The sequence below is a fragment of the Pituophis catenifer genome, unplaced genomic scaffold (assembly GCF_029215685.1).
Source record: "Pituophis catenifer annectens isolate HBS135680 unplaced genomic scaffold, rPitCat1.0.hap2 SCAF_7, whole genome shotgun sequence".
Taxonomy (NCBI): Eukaryota; Metazoa; Chordata; class Lepidosauria; order Squamata; family Colubridae; genus Pituophis; species Pituophis catenifer.
In genome coordinates this window covers 63,125,730-63,149,321 of record NW_027256887.1, presented here as the reverse complement: position 1 = coordinate 63,149,321, position 23,592 = coordinate 63,125,730, and the positions used below count along the sequence as shown (strand labels likewise).

The following is a 23,592-nucleotide window of genomic DNA, read 5'->3' as shown; positions in this document are numbered from 1 at the left end:
TCTCACTTTCAGCTCACCTTATTCCTGCAGCTTTTCTGCCACATTGCTACTTGTATCTTCAAGAGCTGGTAAGCCCTGAAAGAATGACATCAGTTGAAAATCAGACCCTTGGCAGCCTAAAATGAAACAGAACAAATGCCAAGTACTCTCTAGAGCAGGGGTCGGCAACCTTAAACACTCAAAGAGCCACAAAAGTCCTAACCGGAAGTCCCCGTTCAATTCTGGAGCCAACCAGAAGTCCAGTTCCCCCACCATAGTCTCCTCCTATCATGGTGTCCTTTTTCCACTGCTGATCAGAAGTCCGGTTCCCCCACCATAGAGTCTCCTCCTAGCACGGTGCCTTTTTTCCTCTACCTGTCCTAACCGAAAGCCCTATCAATTGTGGAGCCGACCGGCAACAGGGAGCCACAGCAGAGGGATGAAAGAGCCACATGCGGCTCCAGTGCCACGGGTTGCCAACCCCAGCTCTAGAGGTATTCCAAGACATACCAATGCCAAAAAGCTGTCATTTTTATGATCATTTGGTGACTAAAAGCCATAAGTATAGCTCTCCATTTTATATAGCACCAGAACAGGAGGTTGTTACTAACCCCAACTCCCATTTCTCATAATGATGTGCTAGTTCCTATTATTCCTCCTGGGTAAATGCCTCTTAATAAAAACTGAGCTATCTTGTGTTTTCTTTGTAATAGTATTCCACAACAGGGTACCTTAAATTTTCATTTTCAAAACATAAGCATTAACTTATATAGGAGACAGCAGAATAGTTTTCTCGGCCCTCCCCTCCACTCTTAAAATGCTGCCATGCATGTCGCAGAGCTGGAAGTCCTGGCCTTTTGCCAGCCTTTATCCTTTGTCCTTTAGATCACAATGGAAACCATTGAGAATCAAGACTGCTTCTATTTGCATAGATCTGCCCTTCAGGTGAAAAGCTGCATTTTATGTTTTCCCATAATACAATGTAACACTACACTAAGATAAAGAGACAAAATCCCAAATGGGATTGGAGTGAGACAGTTACCAACAAAAGGCATCTGAGAGCAATTCCATCTTGTATTTTACAATATAGAAGGATGAAATCTGCTGACAAATCACCATTTTTATCTATGCCTTGACAAAATGGGAAGTATTGATTTCTTCCCACCGAATGACTACCGTGATAGGGAAATCACTACATTAATCCCGGAGTAAATATGAAGTCAGATGGATCAGCTGCCTATTTCAGGTATACTCACTCTAATGGACCATGTTTTCCTCTCACAGTGGTAGCAGAATGAAGTAGCTACACAATTTAACTAAACCTGGATTCCATCCAAATGTATGAATTGACAAACTTCCTGTTTGTTTGTTTGTTTGTTTGTTTGTTTGTTTGTTTGTTTGTTTGTTTAAATAAATTATATAGATGCTCATCTTGTGGTACACAATTCTGAGCAGCAAACAACAATGATAAAGGGGGGAAGGGGAAACCAAGAAAAGCCAGGATCCCAAGCAAAATTCTTTCAATTCATCTCTTCGATTCCCAGGCTACAACCTTAAGGTCCCAGTACCTGGAGTGGGTGGGGGTCAGATATCCACACAGAAGGCTGAGAGGATGATAGCTTTCAGTTCTCAAAGGGAAGAATGTTCCACAGGACAGGGGATGGGCTACAGAAAAGACATATTTCCCAGGTTTCACTAGATGGCAATATTTAAGGGACGGACCTGGAGCAATGCCTACTCTAGCCAACCTAGCAGAATGGATCATCCCACGGTAACTTGGCTCTATGCCATGCAGGACTTTAAACGTGGTAGCCAGCAGCTTGAAATTGCACCCAGAAAGAAATAGAGAAAACCAGTGCAGCTTGCACAACAATGTTATAAGGTGGGTAAAACCAAGAGGCACACAGTACTGTGTGAGATGTTATTTTGGACCAACTGTAACTCCAGGAGAGACTTCAAGGGCACCCTCATATAGTGTATTACAGCTGGGAAGGGAGCAAAGGCATGAATAACTATAAGTTCTTAGAGCTCCCATTGAGCATTCACATTACTGAGAATTTTGAGAATGAAGTTTACACATCTAGACAATAGCCAGGAGGATCTATAGCCCCCTATTTTGTTGCTGAAGCAACATATGATTCTTCAGCCAGCCCCAGGAAACTTCAGATTATAGACCAAATCAATTCACTTTTAAATTAATTATGCATAAAATAATGTATAATTAAAACAATAACTCTAAAGAAAAGGAAACATTTTTTTCAAAAGGGTATGTGAGTGTGTATATGTACACACACACACACACACAGTGTCTGCCATCTGCATTGAGAATTAACTCTGCTAAACTCAACTCTGAAACCTGCTGCCAATGCATAGGGTTTTTAAAAAACTTATTTTATAGTAGGTCATAGATTATTAAATCAATGGTTTCTTTAACAAAATGTTTCCCCAATCTGATACTACAATTAGTTACACTGGATTTTTAATGTCCATGATTTCCATCAGCAGGCTGTGTACAACAGAATATGTAATCCAACATACTGGGTGGTATTAGGTTGGGGTGGCAAATTTAATTTTTTTTAAAAAAAAAATATTAATTTACATATATTTCTATTATCTTTATCCAATTGTCATTTCTGTCTCCCCAGAGTTTTTGATCATGAATATTCCTATGGATATTTCTGACTCATTTGAACATGGGCCTGGCAAATTAAAATCTCTCCACTGAGCAACCCATTTACTCCAGATTCCAGTTCCATCTCTGTCTACATGCACTTATCCACACATATCAGCCCAATTTTCTCTAGAATTCTGATAGCAAGATAGTAAGAACACAGTACCAAATAAAACTCAGTTAATCCTGGAAACCCAAGTGCATCTAAAATTATTCTAATAATACTATCTAAATAGTACAAATTACTTTAAAGTATTTTTAAAAATAGCAGAACTGATGAGAAATCTAGCAGCCTAGAGTTTAACAAAATTTAGTAGACAAAATGTACCTTACGATCATCATTCATTCATTCATTCATTCATTCTCCAAATTTTTGAATTTCACAAATTAAAAATTTGGAGAGGACCTTTTGTAAAATAAGCTGGGCTATCAGAATCTCCTTTCCCCCCCCCCAAAAAAAAAACCCTGCTTTCCTACAAACCTTGCATTTACAACACCAACATATCATAGTGATGCTTTGCTTTGTGGGTAACCACAATTTTTTCCATTAATAAGCGCAAAAATGGTGTTATATAAAGAATAAAAAGCTGGTTTAAGAATCTATTAAAATATTGCATGCCCTGATTTCACGTCATACGCCCATTTGCTTCTTTCTCTACATAGCTGAAGATATTAGGGCTAGAATTTGCACTCATAGCCCATCTTCAATGACTGAGCTACAATCTCTGGTGAAAAAAATGGAGTTGCCTATTTTTTTCCCCCTTTTGAAACACAAAATAGTAATTGTAATACATGAACAATGGGCACACGCCCCAGGATGATTACCTGTTGTAGTTGGGTACTGTGCCCTTGTCCAAATCTCGAAGTGTGAAGGGGTCTACACGAGCACAATACCATTCCAACTGCCCCTTATACAAGGTATCAGTAACATGAAGGATTTCTCGACACTTCACACATAGAGCATAAGGGTTTGAAAGCTCCAGGAGGCTCAGGTTAGTACGCACATAAAATGAGTCACCAAGAATTTTCTTTCTGGAATCAAATGCTTCTTTGATAGGCTGATAACCTAATAAAGAGAAGAGAGTACAAGTAAGGAAAGAGTTTTTAAGGGTCCATATAGACCAGCATCCTACCAGAAAATTAAATGCTCCTTAGAGATGAAAAATAAATAATCAGGTGTTCATTTGTATATATTTTAATATGATCAACACAAATGCAGAAGATATTCAAGTTTGGTGTACAAATGAATCAAAGATAAATAAACACATCACAACAACATCTGCTTAGCTACTTACCTCTGATGTCATGTGAGAATAGAAGAGCAGATGGGTCCTTCCATTGCAACAAGCTTAAGTGAGCAACCTCTAGTGTGCAGTTCTCCAAAGAGAGCCCCTCTCCATTCAGCTGCACCTCCCTAAGCTAAGAGGGAGGGGAGGATGGAGTGAGGGAGAGAAGGAGGGAGAAGATTCATTAGCTTCAGAATAACATTTCTGGGATTAAAATAAATGTTTTACTTTCTTTGTAACTATAAGCTGTAAAAGAATTCAAGAGAAGATTGATCAATACAAGCTAGATAGGAGGTTTCCTTAACAGATCTTTGAAACAAGCTGTTTGAATCTTCTCTGTCATTAATTTCTGAAGTCAATTTGTTCATTTCGGCGCACTCCAATATTTTTCCAATAACATGTTCTTGAGGTGGTATTTGTTTTTCTTTCCAATACTGGGCAAAGGAAATTCTAGCGGCTGTCAGAATATGTATAATTAAATACTTTTTCTTTTTTGCATATTCAGTTTTCAAAATTCCCAGGAGAAAGGCTTTTGGGTCAAAATCAAAATTTTCTTTTATTATTTCTCTAATCCACACCCATATCATCCTCCAGAATTTTTGTGCCTGATTACATGTCCACCAGCAATGATAAAAAGTACCCTGCTGATGGTCACATTTCCAACATTTAGGGCTCGAATTGGGGTAGATCTTCGCTATCCTGGCTGGGGCCATATGCCATCTATAAAACAGCTTGTATTGGTTTTCCTTATAAGCCGTCGCCTTTGTCATTTTAAGGTTATTATTCCATATTGAATCCCATTCGTTCAAATTTATATTCTGTCCTATATTTTTGGCCCATGCTAACATCGGTTCTTTAACTACTTCCTCTGCCATATCATACTCCAATAAATAATTATATAATTTAGCTAAAATTTTGTCGTCCGTACCCATCCATATCTTATCAAATCCATTTATGCTCATTTCAATGCCGAATTCCTCCTTATCTTTTTTATATCTGGATTTAATTTGGTTATATGGCCACCAGTCTATAGAAATACCTTGTTCCATCAATTCTTCCCTTGTTTTAAGGTTCCCTCCCCCATCTAATAATTCATTGTATCTGAACGTTTTACCCATTTCTAATACATTTGGATATATTATAGCCTCCATGGTGGAAAGCCATCTCGGAATTTTCCTATAGTGCTTCTGTCTCATCTCTCCCCATATTTGTATCAAGATCTCCCTTATTTTATGTCTATGGAAGTAAGTTTTTATCTTCTTCCCAGTATCCCAGAGATATGCATGCCAACCCTTCTGGAGATCATACCCTTCTAGAGTTAACAGTCTTTTATTTCTTAGGGTTGCCCATTCTTTCAGCCATACTAGGTTTGCAGCTTTTTGATATAACTCCCATTTAGGTAATCCGAAACCCCCTCTTTCCTTCTTGTCCTGTAAATTCCTAATTGCTATCCTTGGTTTCTTTCCCTCCCAAATAAATTTCCTGATGATGCTATTGAGCTCCAGAAAGAATTTTTTATCTAATTTAACAGGGACCGTTCGGAATAGATACAATAACTTGGGTAATATGCTCATTTTTATTGCCGCGATTCTGCCTAATAATGATATCTGTAGTCTTCCCCACTTTTCCAGATCCTGTTTAATATTTCTAATCAATGGTAAATAATTATCCTCTCTAAGGGCCGAGCACCTTGATGAAATCCAGACCCCCAGGTATTTTACCTTCTTGGCGATTTGGATCTCCATTGATTCTTCCAGTACTTTTTTCCTTGCCTCCGTCATATTTTTTGTTAATAATTTAGTTTTGGATTTATTTAATTTAAGGCCTGCTACCTCCCCGTAATTGCCCAATTCTTCCAGAATTTTAGTGCCTGATTCTAATGGTTCTTCCATGATTAATACCACATCATCTGCAAATGCCTGTGTCTTATATATCTCTTTTCTAATTGTCAGACCCTTTATTTCATTATTGTTCCTAATCTTTCTCAAGAATACTTCTAGTGCTAAGATAAATAGAAGTGGGGATAGAGGGCACCCTTGTCGGACCCCTTTTCTAATTTGAAAAGCCTTAGTTAGTTCTCCATTCAGTAATATATTAGCCTTTTGTTTTTGATAGATTGTGGATATCGTATTGACAAAATTTGATCCGAATTCCATTTGGATAATTTGTTGTTTCATAAATTGCCAATTAAGATTGTCAAATGCCTTTTGGGCGTCGACAAAGACCAATGCCATTTCTTTGTTCGGGTGTTCCTCATAGTATTCCAATATGTCTATTATCATCCTTGTATTATTCCTGATTTGCCTCCCAGGGAGGAATCCATTTTGGTCGCTGTGTATTAATTTATTCAAAATTATTTTTAGCCTTCCTGCTAAAATACCCATATAGATTTTGTAGTCCGTATTCAGGAGGGATATCGGTCTGTAATTTTTAATTAATTTTGGGTCTTCTCCTTCTTTTTGGAGGAGAGTAATATACGCCTCTCTCCATGATTCTGGAATTTTGGATTCTGTTAGGGCCTCATTATAAATTTCTAACAACTTTGGTAACAAAATTTCTTCCAAATCCGAATTTTTATAAAATTCCCCTGGAAGTCCATCTGGGCCTGGGGATTTGTTCTTTTTAAGTTTTGATATTACCATTCTTAATTCTGTCATCGTTATTTCTTTATTAAGTATTTCTTTATCCTCTTCCCCGATTTTTGGAAGACTTTCTTTTGACAAGTATTGGACCACCTTTTCATTAGGAATTTGTTCTTCCGCATACAGAGCCGCATAATACTCTCGGGCAATCTCCAATTTATCTTCCTGTTTATTGTTGAGGTGGCCTTCCGGGTCTTCCAATTGATGAATTATGCCTTTCTCTTTTTCTTTTTTTAACCTATAGGACAGCCACCTGCCCGGTTTGTTTGCATTTTCAAAATAATATTGTTTGGTTCGTTTCATTTTGTACGCCAATTCCTCTTGATCTATTACGTTTAATTTGTGCCGTATAACCATCCAATTTTCTTTAACATCCTTATTATCTGGTTTATGTTGTAGTTCCCTCTCGGCTTTCCCTAATTCTTCTATCAGTGCCTTCTGCCTCTCTCTTCTTTCCTTATTCCTGTGTGCACTATACGATATTGCTAGTCCTCTTACGTACGCTTTCATTGTATCCCATATGATACCTCGAGATGTTGCCTCCTTTTCATTTACTTCAAAAAATAAATTTAATTCTTTTTTTACTTTCTCAACATTTTGCTTGTCCTTTAGAAATTGATTATTTAATCTCCATCTTGTATTTCTTCTCTTGTGCGTACATTCCCATTTAACCTCTAATGGATTATGGTCTGCCCAAATGTTGGGCATGATTTCTGTTGACTTAATATCTAACCCTATATCTCTGCTTATCCACATCATATCAATCCTAGACCAAGATTTCTTAGGATTAGAATAATATGTATACTGCCTCTGATATGGGTGCAGAACCCGCCAAATATCCACTAGATTGAATTCTTCTACCATATCAAAGAATGGTTTTGGTAAATTTTTCCTCTTTTTCTTTTTACCTTTGGTCCCCTTATAATCTCTATTTGAATCTATTACCCCATTAAAATCGCCAATTATGCAAATCTTGCTCTTATCCATCATGCTTAATCTCTCTCCTAATTTTTTATAAAAGTCTCCTAGGTTTTCATTCGGGGCATAAATTGCTGTTAATAAGATTGGACAGTTGCCTCTTTTAACTTCCACCATTAATACCCTTCCCTTCGGGTCTGCATATTTTAGTTCGGCTTTTATTTCCTTCTTGATGTACAATGCTACTCCCCTTTTCTTTTTATCAGCTAGGGATGCATAAAGATTCCCCAATTTCTTATATTCCAAATATTTTTGATTTTCCTTTTTAATATGGACCTCTTGAAGGCACACTATATCCATATTTTGTTTAGCTAATTTTGTAAAAAAAATTTTCCTCTTTTTGTTATCGTTTAGGCCATTTACGTTAACCGATATCAATTTCCAATCATCCATCTCTTAATTTTTGTATACTATCCTAATACTTCTTGGCACGTGTGACTCTTTGTGGACTTTGGTCTTTCTTTGTCTCCTTACTATCCTTATCTTCCTCCTCCTTTTCCTTCGATATCCCTTCTTTCTCTCTTATCTGCTGGGTTACTTCTTCTTTCGATGTTTCTGCCTCTAACTCCTCCTTACTACTTTGATCCTCTTCAGACGCTCGTAATTGATCCAGGAACTCTTGAGCTGCTACTAAGCTATCTATCTTAACTTTATTCCCTTGCCATGTGATCCACATGCCTTCTGGTAAAATCCACCTGAAGAGAATATTCCTTTTATTTAATTGAGTAGCCAAAAACCTATAATCTCTCCTTATCTCCCTTACCCTCCTTGGGATTTGTTTAAGTATGATCACCTCCTTTCCCTTATACATGATTGGCTCATCTCTTGCCACACTATAGAGGATATCCTTTACCTTCTTCCTTGCGAATCTTATATGCACCTCCCTTGGCAATTTGTTTCTTCGTGCATAATTTGTCTGGACCCTGTACGCCTCGTCAATTTCCTTTATAATATCCAATTTATCTTGTTGCAACACCCCAGCAATTAATTCTGCCATCACCTGGCACAGATCTTCTTCCTTATCTTCCGCAATGTTTTGGAAACGGAGATAGAAGGAGGCTCGATCCATTTCCAATTGGGTAATTGAGTCTGCCAATTCCCTGTTCTGTTCCATCAGTTTTTGGTCAACCGTATCTAAATTTTTTTCCTGTTGTTCCATTTTAACTTCCATCTTTTTAATCTTCTGTGTATTAGTTTGTATCGATTCCTGTATACCAATCATTTTTTGATCTAATGCCCTAATATCTGTCTTCAATTCAGTATGATTACTAGACATTTTTTCTTGTAACATAATCATCGTGTCCTGTATTGCTGTCAATGTTGATTGCATTGCTTGCATTGTGGGTAGCATTCCTGATTTCTCCATTTTTGAGAAACCTTCAGTCAATTTCTGTGTAGCAGGTGATGTCGTTGTGATCGTGGGATTTGAGGATGTTTTCTTTCCTGTTTTTGTCACCGTGGATGAGAAGCTCATCTCTTTTAATATCTTTTTCTGTTTTCTTGTTATATTTTCAATGTTTTTCCAAATTGTCATCCACCAATATTTAACTGCCTCTATCAAATGAATTTATATTAAATCGTTCCCTTCCGTTCCACTATTCAATATTGTTTAGTAATACAATAAATCAATAATTCAAATTTTTATCTATTGCACAAACCTATCTTGTAATAAGTCACTTATTGATCAATTAATAGTTAAACTAATTTGAACTAAGATAACCCTCTCACCTGCTACCACTACTTAAGCAAATTATCTTTACCTACTCTTATTTAACACTTAAGCACTGGTGACTTTCTAATATCTCTTGAGCAATCTAAGTACACATATAAATCATTAATTATGCAATCTCAATATTCAATATTGAATATGCTTGGTTATTTCTGCCCAATGTCATTATATGAGAAAACTATACGCAGGAGAAACTTGTGTATGCAGGCTACATTAACAGCAGTTTTATTTATGGCCAAAAGGCCCAAAATGTTTTTAAAAACGTTTTTAAAACCTTTTGGCTGTAAATAAAATTGATGAATAGCAGTGACTAAGTCAGACACATGGAATAATCTAACATCATAAACAATTCCACTTTTATTATTCTCTTATTGTGATGGAATATCTAACAGACCTTGGAAATATAGGAGGAGGAAGAAGAAATACCATTATAGGAGAAAGATTAAAGATTTAAAAAAACAGCAGGTCTGTTAAAGATCTAGGGGAGGGGGAAATATAAGAAACAGACCCAGAGTAACCCCATCTTAATTATGGTGGGTATTAATTGAGCTGAAGAATTCCTTTGGCAGGTTTTCAAGATTCTGCTACATTACCCTACTAGAACTAAAGTTTGTTCCAGAAATTCAAGTAATTATCTTTTTCTGAATTTGCCTGTCTCAAAGGGCTAGCCACCATCAGGGCATTCTTTCGGAACAACAATCCAAAACTTTGCTCAACAGAAGGTACTCAAATATGGTAGAATTGACTTGCTGTATTTCTAAATGAATGAAATAATATGTATTACCATCCTGAGGGAGAGAGAAGGGGAGACAATTTAGTTCAAAAATAAAAAATTCCTCAAGCTAGTATAACATACGCTGAAAATCAATCAGTTGCTGAGAGATATAACATTTAATCAGATACTCGATGAGAAGGCCAATCAGTAAGAAACAAAAGCAACTCCATCATGTTTGATATAGTCCAATGATCAGAATCAAAAGATAGAACTTGGAAAGGAACTTAGAGAATTTCGTTTCCAGTATTCTGTTTTCACTTTGGGGATAAAAATGGGTATAACCTATCAAATAGGATTTTCTTTGTTTTAGTGCTTTAGAAACATAACAACAGTTGTGTTGGATAGACCAAAAGTGTAGCATTTATATTTTGTAACAGTCAAATAGATGAGGTTGAGCAACCAATAAGCTTATGATATGCTTCATTCAATTCAATGTTGCTTTAAAGCAGGGGTCTCCAGCCTTGGCAACTTTAAGACTTGTAAACTTCAACTCCCAGAATTCCTCAGCCAGCAAAACAAAGCTGGCTGAGGAATTCTGGGAGTTGAAGTCCACAAGTCTTAAAGTTGCCAAGGCTGGAGACCCCTGCTTTAAAATATTAAGGAGTTATGCCTCTAAGTCATAGAATGCAGGAATAATATGCTGGTTTCCAAAGTAATCACTAGACTGGGGTTGCTAGCTACCATAGAATAGTGTGAATATGCTTGGGGTAAAATGGATCTGTTGTATTTATAGCATATTGGCCAAAATGTGCAATACCGACCGTTCTTATCATTAGCAAGGAAAGCTACATGTGACGGTAACTTCATCTAAATTTTCTTTATATCACTAAACAATATTCAGTAAAAGCCTAAATTAACCAAATCTATGGTGTGTGATGGAGGTTAGTATATTCGGACAATTTTGCGATAACCATGGCACATAAAAGACTATGAATTAGAATATATGAAAAATAAGCACTAAAATTTATATCAGAAAGTATGAATTGGTTTCATCTACTACAGTAGCTTGCTATGAGTGTATAGGGAGTTTGGAATCCATAGATTGCTAGTAATTGTTATGTATTGTGTTAATCTGAGAAAAGCAGAAGAAACAGACTTTGGTGGAAATCTTGCAATATTCTGAATGAATGTGATGCATGATAAAAATTACTGTTAGGTTTCCTGAATGGATAGATGAGAGCAAGAGGAGAGAATACAGAAAGAGAGACTGGATCTTCAAGAAATTGAAAATTAAGTAAGAACTGTGACTATATGTTGAGCACCTGCTCAGGAAAAGGTGTGCTTCAAAAATGTGATTTAAACATAAGTCTCTTCATGCATATGTACCAAAGGTATTAATACATTCTAAATTCATAATTATTTTGACTTTTTATGATGAGAATTAGTGAAGGATATAAAAGCGATGAGCGATTCTGAATATGGGACAGATTTTTTTTTTCTGTCAAGAGTAAATCTTGAGAGTAAAATTGTCATGGAATAAAAAAAGAAAGCCATGAAAGATATAAGTCTGAAGTTATAAAGTCTGGTGGAAAAGAAAGTATGAGCCTCACATGAAAAAGTATTAGACGATAGATTAATCTTCCAAGAGAATGAATGGAAAGTAGATGTAAGTTAAGAGGATATAGAAGATGCCTGAAGCAGAGAATTATGTTACCGAGGATCACAAAAGTAGGTAAAGATACATTAATGGGGAGTTTAGAATGGAACCTGGTGGAATGATAAACTGAAAGAGTTTGTGGACGAGAGGGAAAAAATCCATATAAGAAAATGATTGCTGCAGCAAAAATGAGAATAATAGTATTTATGGCAAATAATGTAATAAAAGAGAAGGAATCGTTATGAAGAAAACACAGAGCAATTTTGATGGAGATTCTTTTTTAAATTCTGGAATTGGACAGAAAATCAAGACAAGGAGCCTCATTGGTGAATGAAATTAAAAATAAAAGTAATAAGAGTGATAAAATTATTTGAGATTAACTGAAAATGTTAACTGAAAGAGAATGTTAGAAAAAGTGTTTTAAAGTTGTGTATGAGGATGGCAGATCTATGTTGAAAAGTGGAACTGAAATAAAAATATTAATGTTCAAAATTTAAGCCTTTCTCTCTTTTCTTATCCAATTCTTCCTTCATAGAAATTAGCCATAATTTTGCAGAACCGAAGTATTCATACTTCTAGGAGCCGACATCCCTCTCGGAGTCCTGCCTTCTCAGCTTCTGAGCCTGGTTTCACCCACTGGATATAAATCCCAGTTCTGTTTCCTCCAAGGATGGAAATGTCTCCTGTCAGTCCCCTGCTCTGGGCTCCTGGAACACTCAGGGAAGCTGTGTTGGACAAATGCACCATAACCGATCTAAAAGGGAAAGCAAACCATTTAGATTCTGGTCTCTGCATAAATGGAGAGATGGATATGACGTCTGTTTTACAAGAACAATAGAGGCACATCCAATAAAATGTTCTAGTTTACATCATGCATCAATCATGGAACCATGACAGGCTGGATTTTTTACAACTACTGCAGAGTTTTCATCTGAAGAGCTGTGCAATAACTAAATTCATGGCACTGCTAGGTCCTAGGGAGGCAAGATATTTTTATTGTGCAGCCTAAGGACACATGAATCCCAAGCTTAAAATTTTTGTCTTGACACAGTAGTACCTTTTTATATTTATATAGATCTACCTAATCTCAGCTACAGTAACACCTTGGGCAACAGCCTCCATTTCTTGTGCAAGAAAGATTGTTGCCAGATTTTACACTGGAAATTTTCCAGCTTTTAACAACCTGATATTAGGATGTAATGGGCCACTATTCCCATCACCCCCAGCTACCAGGCCTACTGGCAAATATGAGAGTTGCAGTGCTCATGTTAGACTGCATTTGGAAGATGCCAGATTAATAAAAGTTATATTTTACCTGTCAACAAGGGTTGCTTTGTTTTGTTGCAATTCTTTGGATCTAATATAATTTGCATGTTAAGGGGTGTGTGTGTGTGTGTGTGTGTGTGTGTGTGTGTGTGTGTGCATTTTCTTTCTTTTTTAATGTGAACTGCCCTGGAGAAGTGTATTGCAGAGCAGTAAGAAAATAACTGAAAATTTGAAAGATGATTGCAAATCTGGATTCCATTTCCTAAAAAGAAAAGACTATATTCTAATAATGAGCCATTCTCATGATGTAGCAGCTTCCCCAGTTGGTGCCTGCTGGTCTGAACTGGCAAGGAAGTAGAAGATGGTAGCAACATAAATAGTGCCTATAGCTTGCAGCATCAGGGGGCTGAGATTTGAGCTTTGATGGTAGAGGACAATCTTATTATCTATGACACTTGTGTCAATAAAGCTGTCTCTAGAAAGGAGACAGCTTCTTCCTTCCAAGGAGGAAGCCAAACAGACCTTCTGGCAAAGTTTTGTTGATCACAATCATCAGACAGACAGGCTTCTGATTTTGCTCTGGTGTGTGCACTGCTGGAAGACGAAGGTGACCTGGCAGAAGAGGTTGTGGTGGTGATGCTTCCTGATGGGGAGAAAGATAGAGAGCAAATTTGAATTATTCATTCTTATGTTGCATGTAGAGAGCTGGGGAGGTTTAGGGAAGGAAAAACACTGACATAAATATGGGAACAAAATCCCAAGTGGAAGCGCTCTTTCCTTTGCAAGGCTAATGTGCCATCAGATGGGTGGAACTCAGTAAAGGACCTACACACCTACAAGCTTGGGTCACAAGCTTGGGTGATATCAGTCCCCCCAAAGATAACAAGTCATGGAGTAAATATGGCCTCTTTAAAGAACCCCCATATTACATTAAAATCAGGACTATGAATGTCCATTCATGGAATCAACAGAGAAGCTTGAATTGGATTTAGGCATTGAATGATTGGGTTTTGGGCACACCTTTGGCATACTTAATATCTAAATGCAAAAATCCAGACAGGATCGGGCTAAATGCCAATCTTCCTGTTAGATGCCTTGGTAGTGAATGCCACAAAACTATCTGATCTCTCAGGATATACAGTGAGACAGGCTCTAGAGATTTACAACCTGTCACCAAGAACCAATAACAGCCAGAAGCTGAAACATTCATCTTTTCCAGTTTCTACTCTTCTGAATCTGAATCACATTCATTGTCTAACCACTCCCCCTCCCCAATAAATTAAGTACACCAAACAGGAATAACTTGAGAGTCAAGCATGCATGCAGGACACCAGTGAGCCCCTGGATAATTAACCCAGAACTAGCAACTGAAGCATGGGGCAAGTGTGCCCCCTAGTGGATGCATATTCATGCAGGTGATTTTGTCTCTTAGCTTGCCCCAATAATCCCTCTCGTAGCTTTCAAGATGAAAATGTTTGATAGGAAATCATGGCTAGCAATACCTCTTAAGTCTTCCATGCTACCAAAGGACCCATAAGACCAACTGAAGACAGAAAAAAATACAGAACACAATGAGGAAAAACATTATTTTTTACAAAAAAATCAAAATCAAATCTCTTATATTAATATTCTTTCATTTCTTCAAATAATTCAGAGGACATATAAAATAGTGGGAAGTTCCTTTCCAGTGTTCATTAATTCTCTACCATATTATCGTATTATCTATATTGATAAAAAAAATTGTAACCTGAGCAGGGTAACTTCATCACCACTTTGTCTGTCTCATTAATCCGAGAGTTTAAAATCTCTTATTTGGAATACCAAAACAGAACAGTTAAAACCTCTGGGGAGCAGGTTAGAATTTAAGGTGTCCCTGTCTCTTGCCTGGCCTATTTCTGTTCTCTGCCATGACTTCATTCCCTTCATTCCATTTCCAGAATATAAATGTTTTATTTCTCATAGAGAAAACTGATTGGCAGAGAACACCTTGAGAAAGAGGAGAGACTGGATTATTCAAATTCAGCACTGAAAGAATACCTCATGAGTTTCTACCAAACATTTGACAATCTGAATTAAATTAAACTAAGTCAAAGGGAGTCAATTCAGAATTCACAGTAACACTGCAGTTCTACATGTCTGAGGTACAATATTCCTCTACCGGTCATACATTAACGCATTGTTTCTCAACCTGGATAATTTAAAGATGTGTGGACTTTGACTCCTATAATTCCCCAGCCAGTTCTGGGAATTGAAGTTCACACACACCTTAAAGTTGCAAAAGTTGAGAAAAAAATGCATTAATGTTAAAGTTTGTTCTGCAGCAGAAAATATTCTTCCGAATAGACAAGCCCATGGTTCAGGAAGGTAACAAGAGAGAAACATCTTTACAGCCTATTCTAATTGATACCTCTTGATAGGCGTTGGCCCGTCTTCACGCTGCCGTCGAAGTATAGAACCTGCACATGGTGGGAAGGGAAAGATGGAGAGCCGGTTTATTTCTTTCTCTCTGTCTGGAGTCACTTCCTACGGAAAGCAGAAAGCGTATGTTTAATTTAGACAAGTTCTTACCTCTCCATCCCACATTTCATTGTCTCAATCATTCTTTAGCTAGGCTTGATATTTTTATTTCATTATTTCTAACCCATCTTTATATTTTTAGAAATAACTCAAAGTGGAAAACATATCCAGCATGCCTTCTTCCTCCTACTTTCCCCACGATGACCCTATGAGGTGAGTTGGGATAAGAGGAAGTGACCGACCCAACGTCACCCAGATGGCTTTCATGGCTAAGACAGGAGTAGAATTCAGTCTTCCAGTTTCTAGCTTGGTGCCTCAACCACTTAGCACTATTCACTAACCTGATAACTGAGTTATTCTGAGTGGTCATAATGGGTGGGAATCCAATGGACTATAAACCCAATACTTCTAGAAAATGTCAAATTGGTGAACGGTAGCCTAAATACCAGAATTCTAATCAGAAGTTAATATATACAGTTTGCAGATTTAGGACAGAATATTAGAGGAAGTTTCAAGTTCTATTTATACTTATATCATTTTGTTATCACCAGCAACTTCATAGAATATTAAAAACATCCCAACCAAAAGCCATCCTGAGTGGAAGGAGACAACTCCAGGAAGTAAATGGGATAGAAGCCAACTTGTTCCTGGAATCTACTCCTCCATCTGGAAGCCAACTGTGAAGAGAACATAGAGGCTATAGCTGAAAGATTCTTCTTTAAAAAGCAAACAAGTATGGAAAACCAAGGGTGGTTTTGAGGCTGGCCCCAATCTTCTACAAGAGAATTGAACTCTACAAGTCTGCATGTATTCCAGCACATATGGAAGAGACTAGAATAGAGAAGGGTACCACAAATATACTGTCATGCCACAGATTTCATTAAAAAGTTGGATTGTCGTTTGTAATTTTATATTTCCTGGTTTAATAAACATGAAACCCTACTCATCTAAACCTTCATGCTCAAAATTAGATGTTAGTGTCTCCTAAAGAAGTGGTGTTGGGAACTAATGATTCGATCATAATACTCCAGCAAATTTTCAATTCAGTTGAATTTTCTTGATTCAGATTCGCTGCACTCTCTCATTAACTGATTAATATGTTTTCCTGCAATAAAGTATTTACAGTACCTAAGGTAGGAGTCCAGTACGTAATAGGCCAATAGTAGTGGCTGTGACAGTCTTACCTACCTGCTGAACACAGTGCAGAACGTTACATAATTTTGTTGGTTCTAGAACAGAGATTTCATCTGTTCTCGTCAAAATCATAAAAGAGCAAGTTCCCACAGATATGCTGGGATTGGAATCCCCAATTTAAAACCCTCTAGATGTTTTGGGATTATAACAAGATTCTTAAGACAACCTGATGGTATTTAGTTGTAGGAACCTGACTTATATCCTCAACTTTGCCCTTACTAAGTATATTGTCAGCTTCGGATATCAGTTTTTGCCACATAAACAGAAAAACAGCAATCGTTTCCAAGAACGTATAAAATTATCTTATACCGGATCAGCTCTTTCCTCCAAAAAGCATCAATTGTCTTTCTTCGTTAATAGCCACCACAAGATAGTCCTCCACATTTTGCTGAACTACAACTTTCAGCTTCTCTCGCTATCAGACAGATTTTGAAAATTATACCTCAATAAGTCAGGACTGTTCTGTCCCCGTACCACGCACACACCCAACCAGCCAGCCGAGGTTAAATAAACTCTTCAAACACTCAACGTCAGTGATAAGGAACTTGGCAGCAACTCCGTGGCTGCCTGCCAAAAACTTTTACTCCGATAACACAGACAAAAATACACACAGTTTGAATAGTCCAGTTTGTAATTAAATCCACAACAAATATGTGTTGTGTGCGAAGGTGCAAAGTGCCTCGCCAGAGATTAGCTTTGTCTGTCACAGAGTCCGAATGGCCACCACACTCCCTTTTATAGCCTGTGGGGTGTGGTCCAGTGACTCAGCTAATCTCTGGCACGCCTTCCCCTCTGCGCACGCTTCTCCCTGCACCTCTGGCGAGGGTCCAGCCAGCACTTATTTTCCTCGTCGCTGTCCATCTGTGGCTGCGGGGACATGCTTGGCTCTGAGCCTATCGTTTGGCCTTCAGTGTCCTCCGGAGGCATTGCCAGAGAGGAGGGTCCTGGAGAGGGAGGCCTTGCCAACTCCTCCCCCTCACTCTCAGAGTCTGCATCTGTCGATAGTCCAGGCTCAGGCAACGGAGCCACAACAAGGACTGACTAGTCTCTGCCATCTAATTCTTTGTAATTAACGGAGGTCTTTCAGCATTTAAGAATGTGCCTTTTTAGTTCATAGTTTATGCAATCTCTTCTTACCACATCTGGCTCTACAGAGTCTCTTGGGAACACAATGTCCAGGATGTCTGGTGAATCTACAATCCCATCGTCCGAGGACAAAGGCTTCTCTATTATGCTCCAACTGCTGCTGTATAGTGAATGAGAAGAGGAACATATCTTGGGAGCCAGGAGGAGAGAAAAAGAGAGAATGAATGCAAGATACTTCAATAAAGTAACTCATCCCTTAAGATTCATTCCTAAACAGACACACACTGGGCCTTAATTTTCAGACAAGAATTCTTTGCATTACTTCATTTACTGCATTGATTCTATGGAGTGTAAAAAGAGCATTCCTTTTCTGATTTTAAGATTTTAAGATTTTTGACTGACTCAATTATTTCAGAGGGAAATTTCATTTTTGCAGGACCAGAATTTGTTTGATTTTTTAATATCAGGCTAGAATCCTATGAATTGTCATGGGATTTGTCTTTGTTTCATTTTGATAAAATATCAAAGGCTTGAAGAAGATTTGGGACAGTTTAAATCCTACAGACTTTAATGTTTAAAGTTTAAAATTGGAATATCTAGCTGTCCTTTTTTGCCTTCTTGATGGACTATTGGACAATAGTTCTTGATGGACTATTGTTCTTGATGGACTATGAGTAGGGCTATTTTTTACATGTACTTCTTGTGTTCTGATTTCTCACTCTTGCAATTATCTAGAAGATGAGGGCACAGAGGATAGCTTATATTGCCACTCACAGGTGCCCTTTTCCTCTCTAGCAACTGAATTCCTGTAGAAGGAATGGCAGAATCTGGGGGGTAGTGTGAAAGGGGGAATCAGCCTAAAATCCTTATGTAGCCACAAGAGAATTAAGTCCCCCCCCCCGAGTGCTGTTGACCCTTATCTAATTCTAAACAGGTGCTGAATTTTTGTTGAGAAGATTCCTGTGCATAGGCTTTTAGCAATAAATCTGTTAATTGAACTGTGTAGTCCTGTCTTTTGTGCCTGACAATTCCCTTAAATTCTAGTCTCCCTTCCCAACAAGACATTGGCCTTCTCATTTTTCTTTCAAAGGGTCCTTGGTGCTCTCTAAGCTTGTTTTCTTGCAGACATTTCACTACACAAACTAGGCAACATCATCAGTGCCAATCTGTGGTATTACCTAGTTTAGGTAATGAAACATCTGCAAGAAAACAACCAAGCTCAGAGAACACCAAGGACCTCTCATTTCAACCCTGAGTTACAAATGTTCTCCTCTATTATAGTCTTTCTCTTTTCCTCCAAACATACCTTCTTGGCAAGCCCCCTGTTACACAAGCATCGCTGTAACTGTCCCTCTAGGGTGAGGATCTTGCCCTCAGCCTGTGTGAGTTTGCTCAGCAAGTCATCCCTCTCTTCCTCCAAGGTTCGAACACGTTTACGATATTGGTCCTTCTCAATGAGGCTTTGGGAATACTGGAGCTGAATGTCATCTCGGCTCTGAATGGCCTAAAGGAAACAGTGAAGAAGGGGAACTGATGGGTGAGATTATAGGCAGAATTGTACATAGCATATGCTCTTCTTTTCTCTAAATCACATTTTAAATAAGTTATATCCAATTTTGCACATTGTTGCATAATTTCTGCTGTTTGAGTATCCATAATCAAAAAGATAAAATGCCATGATTTATTAAAGTTCTTTTCAGCTCCCTTCTGGTATTCACCAGGCTGTTTTAAACAAAGAACTTCCTGATTGAAAGTAAAATGTAAGTAAAAGGAGCCTGGATAGCTCTGCAGACAAGGCACTGTAATTTAACACCAGCTGTCTGCAATTAAAGTAAGATAGAATCTCGCCAGGCTCAAGGTTGACTCAGCCTTCCATCCTTTCTAAGGTAGGTAAATTGAGGACCCAGTTTGTGGGGGCAATAAGCTGACTTTGTATAAAATATACAAAAGTATGAAGGCTATTGCTTAACGCACTGTAAGCCGCCCTGAGTCTCCGGAGAAGGGCGGCATATAAATCAAATTTAAAAAAAAAATTGAAATATAGAGAAATGAGAATGCATTGACATATAATTGAATCAATATACAACTACTTGCGGAGCAATAGCAATGGAACAGAGCACATTCAATAAAAATAACTCAAATAACCGAGAACCAGTGTAAATAAACAATCCTGACAAACTTCTAGATATTTTTATCTGATCTAAGATCTAAGATCATATTACACAAGTATCTATGAAGAACCACACTGAGAAACAGGATGAATTGGAAACAAGCACCATTCTTCCATCTTATCATTCCTATATGGTTTCTGTATTTTTCCATTACTTTGAGTAGCACGAAATGGGGTAGCAAGAATGTTGTTAACATATGGTTTAATCTTAACTGTGTACCATAATTATAAACCCAGGAAATATTTCAGAGGAGAAGCAATTTACCTGATCTCTTTCCTTCTCAATCTCCTCTAGCTGAGCCAACACGGTGTTCATTCTGTGCTTATACAGATCACAGTTCTTCTGCAGAGTATGGAATTTCAATTGTAAATCCTCCATTTCTTGCAGATACTGAGAGAGAAATTCCAGAGATCGATTATTTCCCAAGTACATGTTCAGGTCTTAAACAAAGGCAGTTGGGGGTTTGCAATCTCTTTTCAAATGCCAGGGTTCAGAAAGAAGAAAGTGTACATCATCTGTTTTGCATCGCTTACACCCCATTTTCAATTATTATGCATAGCTTAGGACAAAGGGACTAAATTTAGAATTTCCAGATTAGAAAGCATGTACCTGATGTTTAAAAGACATTGGATGAAGGATAGGGCAATTTGCAGAGGTCCAAATTGCCTTAACCTCTATGAAGGTGTTCATTCTAACAGTAGTGAGATCCAGAAATGAATAGTATTAGAATCTTATTTTCCTTTTTATATACCTGTCTGCAGGGATAGCATTATCATCTTCCACTGTCTGTCTCAATTTGCAAACGATTCCTTCCATAGGTTTTACTGGCTTTTTTCAAAAAGGTAGAACAAATTAAGGACTATCAGTGATTAAAGTCCAAAAATATCTTCACTGCCTTTAGCCCATGGCACAGACATTGCCTGCTCACTAATGTCTGGAACAAGGATTTCATGGCTGTTCCAATGTATCTCCAAACTTAAATGTCTGGGGTTAGTGTTACAGCATCTTACCTTATCTCTCAGCTGTTCAGCACACTGCAGCTCGTTTTGTAAGGAGTTGAGCTTCTGACACAGTTCCTGTCGGTCTGCTTGTGCTTCTTTCCAATCATGTTCCAGAATGTCTAGAAGAACCCTCTCAGAGCCCGGAACCTGGTCTTCTCTTGCTTTCTAAGCAGTAAAGAAGCAAAGTCACTCATCTGCTAGGACCATGACAGCAAACCTATGGCACGAGTGCCAGAAGTGGCATGCAGAATCATCTCTCTGGGCACGCCAGCCATCACCCGTTGCTCTTCCGGAGTCCAGCGTGCACATGTGCACTGGCCAGCTGATCTTTATATGTGCATGCGTGCCAGAAACCGGAAAACCAGGTGACCGGCGCGCATGCACACACCAGAAACTAGAAGCTTAGTTTTCTGGCGCGCGCATTCGCAGCCAGGAGCTGCTCTTCCGGTTTCTGGCGCTCTCCCATGCGCACACTCCCGCTTCGGCACTCAGTGCCGAAAAGGTTTGCCAACACTGTGCTAGGACATAATGATTTCAGGATAATTAAAGCCTTTGGGGGGAAAAGAAAAGAAATCAGCATGCTTGCCTAGCGAATATTTTAAAATATTTTCAGCAGGAGCTCCAGTCAAGTTCTCTGTCTATTCTACTCTTTGATTACTTGACAACCTCCAGATGTGTTTAACACCCTTCATTCTCAGTTAACACTGAAAGGGCCTTTTTTTTTTAAGAAAGGCTAATCAATTCAATATCTATATATCTTCACTACCACCAAAAGTGAAAGGTGCATTTATGCAACAAACTTCATGCCAGTGCTGTGCCATTTTTAATTTCACAGCTGCTTTTAAATAATTCTGAATCCTCTAGTCTAGCAGGAATTCTGAAAACTGCCAATTAGCAAGCCTGGCCCCTTAGTTTCCAAGCAAAGAATGACTGTTAAATCTATTTGAGACTATAAGATTGATGCAGTTTAACAGCCTTTTCATTCCCAGCAAGAGAAGCCTGGGGTATTCTGCTGCCTGAGATAGAGCAATGAGTGGTTGCAAAATCAAGATACATTGATTCTAAGGTCAATCAAGTTACTGTCTTCTAAAACAGAAAACCACACAAGCAGATCTCTTTCTTCCTTGTCAGTAGAGAAATATATTCCACAATTATATACTGGCTTCCTTTTGAAGCCCAAGATGCTCGTCTCAGTATCTGTAAAAGTAGTATCAGCCCTGATGGGCGCTTCCATAGGCTGACTCTGCATCTGCCTGCATTAAACCAGTAAGCCACAGTAGCTGTCGAAGCCAATAATGTACAGGCAGGGCTCTAGTTTTGATTATATTTAGATGAATGATATGAGGAAATCTAAGCAGTGAAAAATACTTGTCAATACTGACAAGCTGTGTCAGATTGAAACCGTATAGCCAAAACATCATAGCTAAGCAATGTTTTATGGATGATTGTGAACATGGGCAGATGGGCTCACTTCTTCCAAGATAAGAACCGTACAATTTCATGCTTTCTGGGACGAGTTCTTAAACTACTCTAGATAAAAATTACAGAGTATAATGGAAATGGCAATATTTTGCTGAGTATGTAATAGATTTATATAACTGATTGTATCCATATGCTTCTTCCTCATGAACACTTTTCTTAAAAACTATATGGTTACTTGAACTAGAGGGCCATGAATTAAGATTTGGATGGCACGGCTACTTATGGTATGATAAAAGTAAAGTTAATTATGGATTTTAATAACCATTTTGTTAGACGTGCCATACTAAGGGTTTGGAATGAATATAAAACAAGGCTCTCTATGAAGTTACCCCTTTGGGTGTCACCACAGGAAGCCTTTTTTAGAAAAGAAATGGTGGCAAAGCCAGATTGGTTGATTTAGGATAAAATTTTATCTTTTAACTCTGGTGACCCAATACTAAAGATGAGGCAAGAACTTGAATCAGAAGTTTATGTTTGCCATTGGCTTACCAACAACAACTGAATGAAAGGTTTAAGCTAGATAAAAAATGTTATGGATTTGACTTTGTTAAAAATTAATTGGAAATTTCATTATGTAGTAATAATGTACATATTATTGCTAAAATCTATAAAATGTTATTGAAATTGAATTTGGAAAATGAACATGTAAAAACATTGTATGATTCAGTGGGCAAAGAACTTTGTGATGCTTGAACAATGGGAAAATATGTGGACGAAGGGTTTAAAAGTTATATTAAATTATAATCTAAAATAAAATTTCTATAAGATGAAATATCATTGGTATTTAACATCAGATAAATACATCTTTATACATCTAAGATATATAAAGGTATATCAAATGTATGTTGGAAGTGTAAAAGTAAAGAGGGGACTTTTTACCATCTATGATGGACATGTGATAAAGCATAAAAATTTTTGAGTATGATTCATATTTTACTACAGAAAATTTTGAAAATGGAGATAAAAATGAAACCAGAACTTTTGCTCTTCGGTTTAATGGAAAAAGAATTGGAAAAAAATTTTGGAACCTTGTTATATGTTGATCTCAGCAAGACTATTGTATGCACAAAAATAAAAGGATACTTCTATTCCTACTATGGACGAATGGTTGCAGAAGTTGATGTAGTTGGCTGAAATGGCAAAATTGACTACTTTGATTAAAGAAAAGAACATAAGTACTTTTGTTTCCACATGGAGACCGCTTCTGAACTTCGTGCT

At 37.7% G+C, this 23,592-nt stretch overlaps 1 protein-coding gene across 1 annotated transcript in view; it reads right to left on the bottom strand.

Moving 5' to 3' along the window:
- CARD10 (caspase recruitment domain family member 10) overlaps positions 1 to 23,592 on the bottom strand; it is a 54,305-nt gene that overhangs the window by 9,940 nt on the left and 20,773 nt on the right. The window contains exons 8-18 of the mRNA XM_070948004.1: positions 20,902 to 21,057; positions 20,156 to 20,281; positions 19,027 to 19,224; positions 17,772 to 17,909; positions 15,331 to 15,446; positions 14,426 to 14,466; positions 13,446 to 13,566; positions 12,231 to 12,411; positions 3,946 to 4,069; positions 3,476 to 3,716; positions 18 to 75 (exon numbers count right to left, since the gene is read on the bottom strand). Coding sequence (XP_070804105.1) covers positions 18 to 75; positions 3,476 to 3,716; positions 3,946 to 4,069; positions 12,231 to 12,411; positions 13,446 to 13,566; positions 14,426 to 14,466; positions 15,331 to 15,446; positions 17,772 to 17,909; positions 19,027 to 19,224; positions 20,156 to 20,281; positions 20,902 to 21,057 — 1,500 coding nt within the window. The remainder of the gene's footprint in view (positions 1 to 17; positions 76 to 3,475; positions 3,717 to 3,945; positions 4,070 to 12,230; positions 12,412 to 13,445; positions 13,567 to 14,425; positions 14,467 to 15,330; positions 15,447 to 17,771; positions 17,910 to 19,026; positions 19,225 to 20,155; positions 20,282 to 20,901; positions 21,058 to 23,592) is intronic.